Source organism: Chiroxiphia lanceolata, chromosome 14 (assembly GCF_009829145.1).
Source record: "Chiroxiphia lanceolata isolate bChiLan1 chromosome 14, bChiLan1.pri, whole genome shotgun sequence".
NCBI lineage: Eukaryota > Metazoa > Chordata > Aves > Passeriformes > Pipridae > Chiroxiphia > Chiroxiphia lanceolata.
This window is the reverse complement of record NC_045650.1, coordinates 2793748-2806182: the sequence shown is the minus strand read 5'-3', so window position 1 is coordinate 2806182 and position 12435 is coordinate 2793748. Positions and strand designations below refer to the sequence as shown.

The 12435-nt window shown below is 64.8% G+C and overlaps 1 protein-coding gene across 1 annotated transcript; it reads left to right on the top strand.

The window, feature by feature from the left end:
• Positions 1-1258: 1258 nt before the first annotated feature.
• UTP14A (UTP14A small subunit processome component) lies at positions 1259-7674 on the top strand. Its single transcript, XM_032702153.1, has 14 exons — positions 1259-1356; positions 1607-1671; positions 1864-1928; positions 2044-2186; positions 2291-2446; positions 3396-3515; positions 4151-4245; positions 4334-4457; positions 4546-4623; positions 5052-5409; positions 5564-5943; positions 6302-6489; positions 6557-6656; positions 6944-7674. Exons 1-14 carry the CDS (start codon positions 1276-1278, stop codon positions 7208-7210), a joined length of 2220 nt encoding a protein of 739 aa, XP_032558044.1. The 5' UTR covers positions 1259-1275; the 3' UTR covers positions 7211-7674.
• The last annotated feature ends 4761 nt before the right edge of the window (positions 7675-12435 follow it).

The window sequence follows — 12435 nt, the reverse complement described above, 5'->3', positions numbered from 1 at the left end:
CGCCCGCCCATTGGCCGCCAGCGCTGTCGTTCCGAGGAGGATCCTCCCTCTTCTGAGCTTTCCGCGTGTCTATTGGTCAGTTACACTGTCACTCAGCGGCCCTGGCCCCGCCCCGGTGCGGACAAGGGGAGGCGGGGAGGGGGCGCGGCCCGGCACGTGTCGGGGGCGGGGCCTGGGCCGGGTGCGGCGAGATCGGGATAGGGATCGGGACCGGGAGCGGGACCGGGACGGACACGGGGGGTCGCTGGCCAGGCCCGGCTCCCGCCAGAGCCCCAGCGGGGCCTGACCGGCTCAGCTCCGCCGTTCCTGGTTTTCTTTTCCGTTCTCTCGCACCGGGTGCCCACCAAGGACCGGGCTGCCGAGCCCCAGTTCTGCCGCGGGGAGCACACGGGGAGTTCCCCGCCTGCCCCTCCCACATTTCGGGGCCGCACTCCTGTTTACTGGCTTTGCACACCGCGACCCTGGGGTTTGGTGCGGGGAACACCCCGGTGTCCCAGCCCGGTGTCGCATACACGGTGCTCCCTGTGGACATGTGGCAGCCGGCGGCGGCAGGGCCCCGGAGCCTCAAATCCGAGGGGAAAAATAAGGAACTTTTTTTCCCCCCGCGGTTGTTGCTATGGAGACGGGAGCAGATGGGGAGCAGCTCGTTATCCCTCTCTCTTCGCCAGCCCCTGCCCTGAGCCCCCCTGCGCGCCCAGCTCGGGATGAACAGGAGGAGAAGGAGGAGGAGCAGGGATGCTGCGGGCGCAGGTGACCCCGGCGGTGGCTGAGCACTGACACAGACACCCCTCCGTGCCTGAGAACTCCGTCCATTTGCTCCAACAACCCCTCACATCCCATAAATCCCAAAAACGCCCCCGGGAGTCGGGGTCGGGCGGGCGGGAGGAGCCGTAGGTGCGGGAGCACCGTCCCCGAGGCCGCGGCCCTGGGGCACCTCCTGAGAGGAAAACAGCGAATCCCGGAATCCCTGGGGCTGGGAAGAGGGACCCACAGGGTCACGGATGGAGCGGAGAGCCCGCGGCTAGCACCGGCGATCCGGGGGCGTCCCGAGGACGGGTCAGAGCTGGCCCGGAGCCCTCGGAGGGTCCGTCCGAGGCCGGGCCGGGGGGCCTGTGTACCCGGATCTCCCCACGGGACCCTCCGGTCCCCCCGCCCCGCCCGCCGGCCCCGCTGCCATGGCAACCGTGACGTACCGCGGGCGCGCTTTGCGGCGGGGCGCGCAGGCCCGGCGCGACACGCGGCGGCGCTTTGCGGCAGTGCCGGCGTGCGGGAACCATGGCGGAGCAGCAGGACCCGCAGGACCCGCAGGACCCGGTGGCGGCGGCGGCCGAGAGCGGCAGCGAGAGCGAGGACGGGGTGAGCGGGGTCGGGGCGGCCTCCCGCGGCGGCCTCAGCCGCTGCCTGCGGCTCTCCGGGCGTTCTCCCGGCCGTGGCGGGCGCAGCGGAGGGCAGCGTGGCCTGGCCGGGATGCCGGGCCCGAGGCTCGGCCAGGCGGGTCCGGGGGGCACCGAGGGGTAACGGGGAGTAGCGGGGAGCGGGCGCTGGGTTCATCCCCGCGGCCGCGCTCCGTCGGGCTGGACCTGTGAGCACGTGTGCTGCGTGGCAGGAGGATGGAGAGCGGCGGCACCGGCGGCTCCTGGAGGCGATCAGCGCCCTGTCCGGACGGAAACGGTGAGTGGGGGGTCCCGGGGCTCCTGCAGCAGCCACGCTGCGTTTCCTCCCCGCTGCCCGTGAGGCTGCACGGGAAAAAGGGCAGCTGGGGCGGGTCTCGGCCCCTGCCCGCCGGCACCGGCCGCAGACCCTCTGGAGCACCCGGGGGAACGCGAGGAGCCCTTGGGGTTATTTTCTGTCCCTCTCCCTCAGGCGGAAGCTGGCGGAGCGCTCCGAGGCGGGCGGGCAGGTGTCCGAGTTCAATGTCACCTGCAAAGGTGAGGTCCGAGCGCTGGGCAGGGCTCGAGGGGAAGGGACAGTGCTGCCCATCCCGAGCCACCGCAGGCGGTGTGCTGGGGCAGCTGCAGCCCCTCACGTGGCGTCTCTGTGTAGGTGCTGGCGAGAAGCTGGTTCTGTCAGAGCTGTTGAAGCCCATCCGCCCCAAATCTGCCCTGAGCAGCGTGAGGAAGGAGCTGGCCAGGGTGAAGCGGAAGGCGGCGGTGGAGCTGCCGCTGAGCAAGGAGGAGGCTAAGAGGGTGAGTGCAGGGAGCAGAGTGGGGCTCTGAGCTGAGACTCCGCTGCCCCCTGCCCCTCCCTGACGCTGGCATCGCCTTTCTCCACCCCTCCTGTCCCCCTCCAGGTGGTGAGGGAGGCTGCCTACGTCACCACCTCGAAGGATGTAGGGAAGTGGCAGCAGGTGGTCGTTCAGAACCGGCGCGCGGAGCAGCTGGTGTTCCCCCTGCGGCAGGACATCCCCACGGTGACGCCTCTGGAGAGGGTGACATCGGCCTGGAAGGTGGGGGCTGGGGGTCTCACGGCCCTGGGGGTGCTGGGGGCAGCGTCGGGGGTTTGGCCACAGGGCAGCTCTAGGAATTTGGCTGGGGCAGCTCCGAGGGTTTGACTGGGGCGGCTCCAGGCTCGACTGAGGCAGCTCAATGTCTCCTGGCTGTGTTGGGAGTAGTGACGGAAGTGATGGAGGTGAGGAAGGCCCAGCCTGTGGCTGAGGCACTGGGCAGGTGCCTGCTGAGCTTTGGAGGGTTGAAAGGGCAGTCTGTGTTCCTCACACATAGCAGGTGTGTAAATTCCATCTGGGAGAAGCCAGGAGAGGGTTTGGAGCTTGCTCTGTCCCCTCTTCTTCTTGTAGTGTCTCAGCCCCTGCAGTGTTTCCATCCCTGAGCCGGGCCAGACACCTGGGGGTGTCCCTCAGCCACAAATGCTGAGGCAGAGGGAATTGGTTTGCCAAATTCTGTGTGCTTGGAAACATTCCTTACAAAAGAAGGATACGTTTGGTTTTGAATATCAGTTCCCATGGGGTTGTAACTGGCAGCTGTTGGATGCCCAGGTGAGGGGCAGCCCCTGCTGATCTTCCAACATTTCTGTGGCTCACCTTGACCTGCCCAAAGGTCCCTTTGTGTTTTGGAGGGATGTGACATTGGGTGGCCTGGAACCCCTGCTCCATGCTCCTTGTCCGTGCCCCTGGTCAGCACTGCCCATCGATTGAGAGGCCATTTCTCTTAACATGGGAGGAATTGCACCTGCCCTCACCTGCTGACGTGGCTGGGAGGATGCCCAAGGCCCGTGATCCCCATGAGCGGGACCACCAGTCCCTTGAGGGGGGACTACACTTCTCTGGGCTTCCCACAGACTTGCTCAGTGGCAGTGGGAAGGGTTGGGGACATCCAGAGAAGCATTGGCCCTTGGCAATTCTTCTCCTCATTCTCCTGCTGTGTCTTCTGTCCCAACAGGCCCGGACTCCACTGGAGCAGGAGATCTTTGGATTGCTCCACAAGACACAGCAGCCCATCACAGACCCGCTGCTGACACCGGAGGAGACAGCGTCGCTGAAGGCCATGAGCTTGGAGGAGGTGAGGGCTTCCCCTTGCCAGGCCCTGGCTCTGAGGGCCCTCACGCTGTGCTCCCTATCCCTCGCCCTGTGCTCCCCATCCCTCGCCCTGTGTTCCCCCTCCCTCACGCCATGCCGCTCGTCCCTCACCCCATGCTCCCCATCCCTCACCCCGTGTTCCCCATCCCTCACCCCGTGTTCCCCATCCCTCACCCCGTGTTCCCCATCCCTCACCCCATGTTCCCCATCCCTCACTCTGTGTTCCCCATCCCTCACTCTGTGTTCCCCATCCCTCACCCCGTGTTTCCCATCCCTCACCCCGTGTTCCCCATCCCTCACCCCGCATTCCCCATCCCTCACCCCGTGCCCCTCACCCCATGTTCCCCATCCCTCACCCCATGCCCCTCACCCCATGTTCCCCATCCCTCACCCCGTGTTCCCCATCCCTCACCCCATGTTCCCCATCCCTCACTCTGTGCCCCTCATCTCTCACCCCGTGTTCCCCATCTCTCACCCCGTGTTCCCCATCCCTCACCCCGTGTTCCCCATCCCTCACCCCGTGTTCCCCATCCCTCACCCCGTGTTCCCCATCCCTCACCCCGTGTTCCACATCCCTCACTCTGTGCCCCTCATCCCTCACCCCGTGCTCCCTGTCAGGCCCGCCGGCGGCGGGCAGAGCTGCAGAAGGCACGGGCTGTGCAGTCCTACTACGAGGCCAAGGCTCGGCGAGAGAAGAGGATCAAAAGCAAGAAGTGAGGCTGTGCCTGTGCTGGGCTCAGGGCAGTGGGGAGGACTGGAGACCCCCCAGACCCTGAGCCCTCACCTGCCCTCATGCCACAGGTACCATCGTGTGCTGAAGAAGAGCAGGAGGCGCCAGGCCCTGAAGGAGTTCGAGCAGCTGCACAAGTCGGACCCTGCAGCCGCCTTGGCACGGCTGGAGGAGCTGGAGCAGCTCAGAATGCAGGTGCTGCCTTGGTACCTCAGCCCCATTCCTCAAGAGGGCCCTGCTGCTTGGAGAGCTCTGCGTGATGTTTCTCTCTCTTTTCCCCCAGGAACGGATGAGCCTTAAACACCAGAACAAGGGAAAGTGGGCCCGATCCAGGGCCATTATGGCCAAGTATGACCTGGAGGTGAGATCATGGAGTCACAGAAGGGTTTGGTTGGAAGGGACCTCATCTCATTCCACCCCCCCTGCCATGGGCAGGGACAGCTTCCAGTAGCCCAGGTTGCTCGAAGCCCCATGCAACCTGCCCTTGAACACTTCCAGAGAAGGAAATGTCCAGCCACAATTTCTCTGGGCACCCTGTACTAGGGCCTCACCACCCTCACAGGGGGGAATTTGTACATATGCTATCTATGCTTGCCTTCTGTCAGTGTGGAGCCATCCCCCTTGTCCTACCCCTCCAGGATGTGGTATAAAGTCTCTCTATCTCTTATAAGCATTGAAAGGCCATTACAAGGTCCCCAGTGCTGACTGGGGAAGTGGGAGAAGCTGAGGTGGGCAGGGAAGGTGGGAATGAGTTCTCTGCCTTGTGATAGAGTTTTTGGTGCCCCCTAGGCCCGCAAGGCCATGCAGGAACAGCTGGCCAGGAACAAGGAGCTGATGCAGAAGGTGCAGGTGGAGCCACCTGAGGAGGAGCCGTGCGAGGTGCCCGAAGAGGACACTGCAGCCGTGCCCATCCCCACCGGGGTCAGCACGGCTAATCCCTGGATGCTGGGCAAGCCCAGCGCCCCGGCCCCAGAGCCTGAGGCACAGGAGGGTCCCAGAGATGGCACAGTGCCTGGTGCTGCAGAGAGCAAGGAGGAGATTGAGGAGGAGGAAGAGGAGGAGCTGTCAGAGGAGGAAGCTCTGCTACAAGACTTTGAGCAGAAGCGGCAGGCACGACAGGAGCGGGCAGGGAGCCCTGAAGGGCACGGTGAGGAGCATGAGACGCCGAGCAGGGGGGGCTGGGAGTACTGCGGGGTTGGGCAAAGGAAGGGGGGCTTAGGGGCGGTTTTTGGCTGTTTTCACAGAGCTGCCCTTACTCTCCCACCCTGCTCAGAGTGACCATTTACGCCCTCAATGTGTAGGTGCTGGTGAGACTGAGGCCAGTGCGGAGCGGCCGGGGGACAGCCCCATCCCCCCGTTCTGTGCTGAGGAGCCGGAGAGCACGGGGCTGGGGCTGACCCCTCAGGCCCAGGAGCAGCTCCTGCTCTCAGAGCAGCTGCATCGTGTGCAGACCATGGAGGATGTGGAGGGTCTGGCCAAGGAGGAGCCTGTGGAAGAGCAGGAGAAGCCAGTGGCCCCGAGAGCAGGGAAGCAAGTGCAGCAGCAGAAGGAAAGAACGGCTGGGGACAGACATGCTGAAAGAACAACAGACAAGAAGAAGATGATCAGCCTGGAGGCTGTACTGGATGGGAAGCCCCAGGAGATGGACTGCTCAAGCCTGCCTGTGGTCCTGGAGGAAGAGGTGAGCATGACGGGCCTCTCCCATGCTCCTGAGTACCCAAAACACCAACCAGTAACACTAGACCTCAAACCACTAATTCTCAGTAACCCTAAACTCCCTTCCAGTAGCCCCAAAACTCCTTTCAGTAACTCCAAACCAGTAACCCTAAACCCCTTCCAAGTAACCATAAGCCCCAAACTACTAACTCCCAGTATTCCTAAACCCCCTTACAGTAACCCTAAACCCCCACCCAGTAATGCCCAGTAACTTTTACCCCCTTCCCACTGCCCCAGCACCTCCCAATTTGACCCAGACCCTTCCCAGTCCCTCCCAGTTCCCACAGTAACCCCTAAACCTATTCTGCCTCGTCCCTCCACAGGAGGGTGGCATCGACCAGCGCGGGATGATCACAGAAGCCTTCGCTGGGGACGACGTGGTCGCCGACTTCCACCAGGAGAAGCGCAAGGCTGAGGAGGCGGCAAAGCCGCAGCCGGTGAACCTGGTGCTGCCGGGCTGGGGCGAGTGGGGAGGCACCGGGCTCCGGCCCAGCGCCAAGAAGGTCAAGAGGTGAGTGGGGGAGAGCTCAGGGACATGCCCAGCTTGGTGCCGGCCCTGACCCCTCGTGTGCCTGCAGGTTCCTGCTCAAGCCGCCGCCGGCACCTCCCCGGAAGGACCAGCACATGCCCCATGTCATCATCAGCGAGAAGCGCAACATCCACGCGGCAGCACATCAGGTGTGTCACACCTGGTCAGCGTTAGAGCTCTGGCAGTCCCTTCCCAAAACGTCCTCCATCCCTGCCTGTAATCCCTGCTTCCAGCTTAAACAGCCCAGTGGGGTGATAGAGGAGAAGGGATGTACGAGGCTGCTTTGGTGGTGGTGGTGGCTGCTCCAGCCCTCTTGGGCTCTCAGAAGCAGGGCGTGAGCAGGTCCTGGACAAGTGGGAACCAGTGGGAACTGGGGGTAGCATGAGATGGAAGGGCTGAGTGGCTCAGGGACATTACCCCTGTGCTGTCCCCGCAGGTCAGTGAGCTGCCCTTCCCATTCGAGCGGCACCAGCAGTTCGAGCAGAGCATACGGACGCCCGTGGGCACCACGTGGAACACACAGCGTGCCTTCCAGAAGCTGACAGCCCCTCGCGTCGTCACCCGTGCCGGCCACATCATCCAGCCCATCTCGGCTGAGGATGTCCCAGACACGGCCCCTGGCAGCGGGGCCAGCCCCAGGGAGGAGGCACTGCCCCGGGGACAGGCACCGTCCCGGCGCCGCCCGCACCGCAAAGCACGGTAACTCCGTGCCCACGGCCCAAGGGCTTGGACTGGAGCGGGCACAGGTACCGGGAGAAGCTCCTGGTTCTGTCCAGTTCCTTCTTCCTCTTTCCCTGCAATAAAACCTGGGGCTGCGTCCATGTGGCTGCCCTGGCAGCGCCCAAGGCTGGGATGGCCGGTGCCCTCCATGCTGCCCTGGGGGCCCACACGGGGCCAGTGCTTTGGCCGAGTGGAGGGTGAGAGGCTGGTCAAGGGCTTGTGGTGGGGCAGGTCTGGGAGTGAGGGGCTGGAGCAGCTGCCCCCAACCTGCCCTGTGCTTTCATCTTTCATATCCCTGTTTTTTACCTCTCTGTATTTTAAATGTTGGCCAAAAGGGCTTTCTCCCTGCCCTGCCATGCTGAGCTCGGCCCCAGGGGGGATGTTCCTCAGGTCCGCCTGTAGCCCCAAGGTACCTGCCCAGCATTAATAAACGTGGTCACCTGGAAACGGCTCTATGAGGTGGTGCTGCTGCTCTGCACGTGCTGGGAGCTGGCTCTGTCCCCAGGCAGCCCGTGGACTTATTGCTGCCCACCTCTGCCTCTTGCTGCCACTGAGCCCATGCTCCCAGTCCAGCCACCCCTGGGAGTGTGACAGCCAGGTGCTCAGTGCTTGCTTGGTGCATCCAGCACAGGCAGAGGGATGTGCCAGAGCCTTGTGGACTGTTCAGGGATCCCTCCAGGCCTCTCCCCCCACTTCCCACGTGGGCCGTGCTCACGCCAGTTGGAGAAACACTCCCAGCCCCAGCGCAGGAGCTGGAGCTGCTGCTGATCCCAGGAAACGTGTCCCTCATGCCAGGGACGCCTCCTCCCACCTTGGCACTGCAGCCTGCCCGGGGCCCCGGGCACTGCCGGGTCCCAGGGCTGCCCTTCTGCCCTGCAGCCGGGTCAGACCGGGAAAGTGGGGCTAGGGCACAGGCACCCCTCCAGGCTGACGGTGGGTACGCTGTGACTCCACAATTCCCACCCAAAACCCCGCAGGGCTCCAGATGCTGGCCCTTCCTGGGCTGGGAGGGGAGTGAGGGCTGACGTGAGGCTGGGGGCTGGCTGTGCCACGGCCTCGCCGGGGACCTGGCCCGGCTGTCTCCGGCCCCCGCAGCACCCGGGGCGGGTCAGAGCGCTGGCCTGCGATGGGGCCGCGGTTCTGTTGTTTGGGAAAAAAAAAAAAAAGGAAAGGAAGCGGAGAGCATTTCCGTGCCGTGACGCCGAGAGCCCCTCGCGGGGCTGGTGGCCTCAGCTCGGAGCCCGCGTCCCTCTGCCATGGGAAACCTTCGCCCCCGGCGTTGTCGCGGGGGGGCGAGGGGGGGTGTCGTGTTTGTTTTAGTAAAAGGTGAAACGCCTGAGCAGGGGGAGGCAGGGCTCACGTGGGGCAGGCACAGCCCCCCGCCAGCCCCTCCACCTGCCCACAGCCCTCCCCGGGCCCCCTTCAGACCCCGGGGACTGAGGCAAGGAGATCCCTGCGGCACCGCTGTCCCTGTCCCTCTTGCAGGGGCCCTCCCTCGCCTGCCCTGGCCCAGGGTTCTGCCTTCCTCCTCCCCAGCCCCAGGACAGTGCTCAGCTGGTACGGGCTGGGTACGGGCTGCCCCAGTACCCAGCCCACCTCCCCAGCTCCAGCCCCGGGATGCTCAGAATACCCGGGTGGGGAACGGTCCTGAGGGGCCTGATGCCTGTCAGAGCAGAGCTGGTTCGGGCTCAGCAGGTGCTGTAGAGCGCTGTCCTGCTGTTTGCCTCTCTGCAGGGAGGGGGTACTCCCCACGCCTCTTCCATCCCCAAATTTGGCCCACCTCATGGCAAAGGATGGTCTGCTGCTGCCGTGTGTGGTGCCATCTCTGTCCCCGAGGAGGGGGCAGAGCCCCGCGGGGTCTGGCCCTGCCCCAACCTGAACTGGGACCTCCCCGACTCTGATGTGACTCCCCGCAGGGCCAGGATGATGGTGGCACCAGGGCAGTCTCCCCCTGGGGTGCGGATCCTGCAGAGGACCGGGGCCACCAGGTGTGACAGCAGCTCAGGCCCTGGTGGAGCAGGTGGGTTTGCTGCTGTCACAAGCTGGATCACCTGGAGCAGTGAGGGGACCTGCCAAGGTGCAGATCCCCGTACTGAGGCTGCCTCACGCATAGCTGGTGTGTCCAGCAGCCTGAGTGATGCTCAGCGTGGGAGGGAACAGCTGTAGCCAGACTGCTGGATCTGCCTCATCCTGCAAGGAGCTGGGCTTGGACTGGGCTCGAACTGGGGCTTTCAGCATCCAGAGATGCTTCAAAAATAAACAGGGAAAGCATCAGAATGAGCTGCTGGGATGAGTTGGAGGGATTCTGGTGCCTGGGAGCCACTGGTGCTGACCTTCTGACCCCTCCAGGCAGCTGGGTGGGCCCCCCACTCTGGCACAGGCTCATCCAGAGCTCCCACATCGAGGCAACGCTTATCCCTCTGGCTTCCCTGCAGAAGTGGATTTGCTGGGCACAGGAGCATGGGGTTTCTTAGTTAATAACCAATTGCAGGTCTGCTGCAGGAAAGAGGGATGCCAGGGGTGTCCACTGGCAGCTCCCAGGGCGGCAGGGAAGGTGGGGAGAGGAGGTGCAACTGGGGGAGCCCTTTGCAGGGGGGACAGAAACGAGCCGGGGAGCCCCCAGGGCCCCGGCACGACTGCGGGCTGAGGACGGCTCCCTGCAAGGACTTCCCCGTCCTGATCCTCGCCCTTCCCGCGGCAGCAGGGCCGGCCTCTGGCTGCCGGACGAGGTGCGAGTCGGGGAGAACCTGGACAAAAAGCTCTGCTGCCGCCGGCCGCCACCTCGGCCACGGGAGCCCCTGAGCAGCGGTGTGAACACGCAGCCTTCCCTCGGCCGCCCCAGCGCCGCGTCCCCCGAGAGCTGCGAGCGGCTGCGGTTGCTCTTACTGGCCTACTTTCCGGGCTACGTCAAAGCCGGGCTTACGGAGCCGGGAGCCGCGGCGAGGGCGGCCGAGCAGCTCCCGGTGCCAGCGGGGAGCGGGGGCTAATCCCGGCCCTGGGCCGCCCAGCCCGGCTGGCACAGCGGGCCGCTGGGCACCGGGGCAGGGGCGGCGGCGCTGTTGTGGGGCTGGGGACGTGCCAAGGCAGCGGCACAGCCACCGCGGGGTCCCCTGGGACAGGGACCCACCGGGAGAGCCGGTGCCCGAGCCCAGGCACGGCTCCAGCGCAGGGGAGCTGCCGGTGCAGCCGGGCTCCTGCACCCACCATCCTGGGAGGCCAGTGGGAGCGGGATGAAGTAAAAGGCAGATGTAAAATCAACAAACAAAAGGCTTTTTGATTGCTGGGTTTTTTTGGGGGATTGGGGTTTTTTGGTTTCTTTTTTTGTTGTTGTGTTGTTGTTTTTTTTTTAATGCAGGCTATAAATAACCTGTAAAATATTTTATCTGGGCTGTTTCTGCAGCTGAAATCTTGTCCCTCTGGCTTCCCAAGCTCGGGATGTGAGTGCAAGCACTGGGGCCATCATGGAGCACGCCAGGATCCCTGGGGTTCTGTGCCTTTGCTCGCTGGGATCCCTGAACACCTCCAGCCCCCATGGGTTGGAAACGGTCCTCCCCAGAACGTGCTTGAGCTCCACTCCCCGGGGTGGGAGAGGGGCTGAGCCCCCCCAGGCCGGACGGAGGTGTGAGGTTCAGCCTGGCACAGTGCAGGACGAAGAGAGCTGGGGAGGAAGGTTTGCGGTTTGAATTTCAGGCACAGGAGTGCTCCCCCCCAACTTCCCTGTCGCTCCTGTCCCGTGCGGGGCACGGAGTGGTCCCTGCTCTCCAGGCCTCTCAGCCTCCATCGCCCCCCACCAAGGGCTCCCCGACACCCCATCTCTCCCTCCGCGGTACCGGTGCCCGGCGCATCCCGGCCGCATCCGGGCGCCGCAGCGGTTTCCGTGGAGATGGCATCTCCCGAGCCCGCACCGCCCGAGCCGGGGGTTTCCATGGAGATGCCGTATCCAGCACGGCACAACCTGAGCCGGAGATTCCGCCGAGATGCTGTAGCCGGGACCCTCGCCCCGCGGTGGGGCCATTCCCGGGAACGCGGGTGGCTGGGCCCCGCGGTGGCTCCGGGGTGCCTGTGGTGTCACCCACTGCTCCTCACATCGGTTCGGTGACAGCGCTGGGACACCGGCAGCTGCGGCTCCGAACGTCCTGAGGCTGGAACCACCACCAGCCTTGTCCCCCTCCAGAGTGGGGACCCGCTCAGTCGGGCTGTGCTGTCATATGCAGGGTCTCCCGGAGGTGGCAGGTCCCTGCCTGTCCCCAGCCTGGGGAGGACAGGGGTAAATCCCCGTGTCCCCGTGATGACTTTGTCCCAGCTGTCATCTTGCAGCTCCCCCAGTGGCACGTGGGGGCCAGGATGGGATATCAGGGACACCAGGTGGGGAGCAGATACTGTGCTGGACCCCTATACCTGGGGAGACCAGGTACCCCAGCCCCAAACCAGCAGCATCTGGGAGCTGGGGGACACCTGGCCAAGCTCCAGCAGAGCCACAGCACCAAAAACCTCCCAGGGGGGACATGACCATTCCCAAAGGGCAGGATTGAGGCCAAGCCGGGGGTGATCAGAGGCAGATGTCCTCCTGGCAGGCAGCTGCCTGTACGTGTGCCCTGGCCAGTGTTACAATAGCAGCTTCGTCTGAGCACAGCTACCGCAGAGGTGGCACCTTTCGTTCCACACACAGCGGATCTCTGGCAAACCCGGAGCTCCCGCTGCAGAGACAGCAGGTAGAAGCACGGGAGCACCGCTGGGACACACGCTGGGACACACCCGTGCCCATTCGGTGCCTGTGGGAAACGCAGGGCTGGCTCAGCCCCCACGCCCCTCCCTCCTACAGCCCCCGCCGCGTTCCCTCTGCACAACCTCCCCTCCCAACCCGACCTTCCTCACTCGCCCATGCCCTGTCCTGAGCCAGGGCCACCTGGAGCCCCCACGGGGGCTTCTCCACTGGCAGAGCAGCAGCAGCCAGGTCCTCTCACATCCCGTGTGGAGCGTGACAGCCCTCAGCCCTGGGGATCAGCGGTGGGGGGCTGCAGCCAGGAGCCTGGGGGTGATGCCTGCGGCTTAGGCATCGCTGGCCATTTCAGCCTCCAGCTCCTGAGGGGCCACAGGCCCCCTCACAGCTCGGCCACTGCCGAGGCTGCCGGCAGCACTTCCAGCGTCCCCAGGCACAGGCTGCCAGACGCAGCGCTGCGGTCAGAGCCCGGCTCTTTGTCTGCCGTT

What these genes read in the sequence shown, in the direction of transcription:
- UTP14A (XM_032702153.1), top strand. Translation starts at nt 1,276, where the DNA reads ATGGCGGAGCAGCAGGACCCGCAGGACCCGCAGGACCCGGTGGCGGCG. An exon ending in TGGCCAAGTATGACCTGGAG is followed by an intron (nt 4,624 to 5,051) that starts GTGAGATCATGG and finishes GGTGCCCCCTAG; the next exon opens with GCCCGCAAGGCCATGCAGGA. An exon ending in AGCGCCAAGAAGGTCAAGAG is followed by an intron (nt 6,490 to 6,556) that starts GTGAGTGGGGGA and finishes GTGTGCCTGCAG; the next exon opens with GTTCCTGCTCAAGCCGCCGC.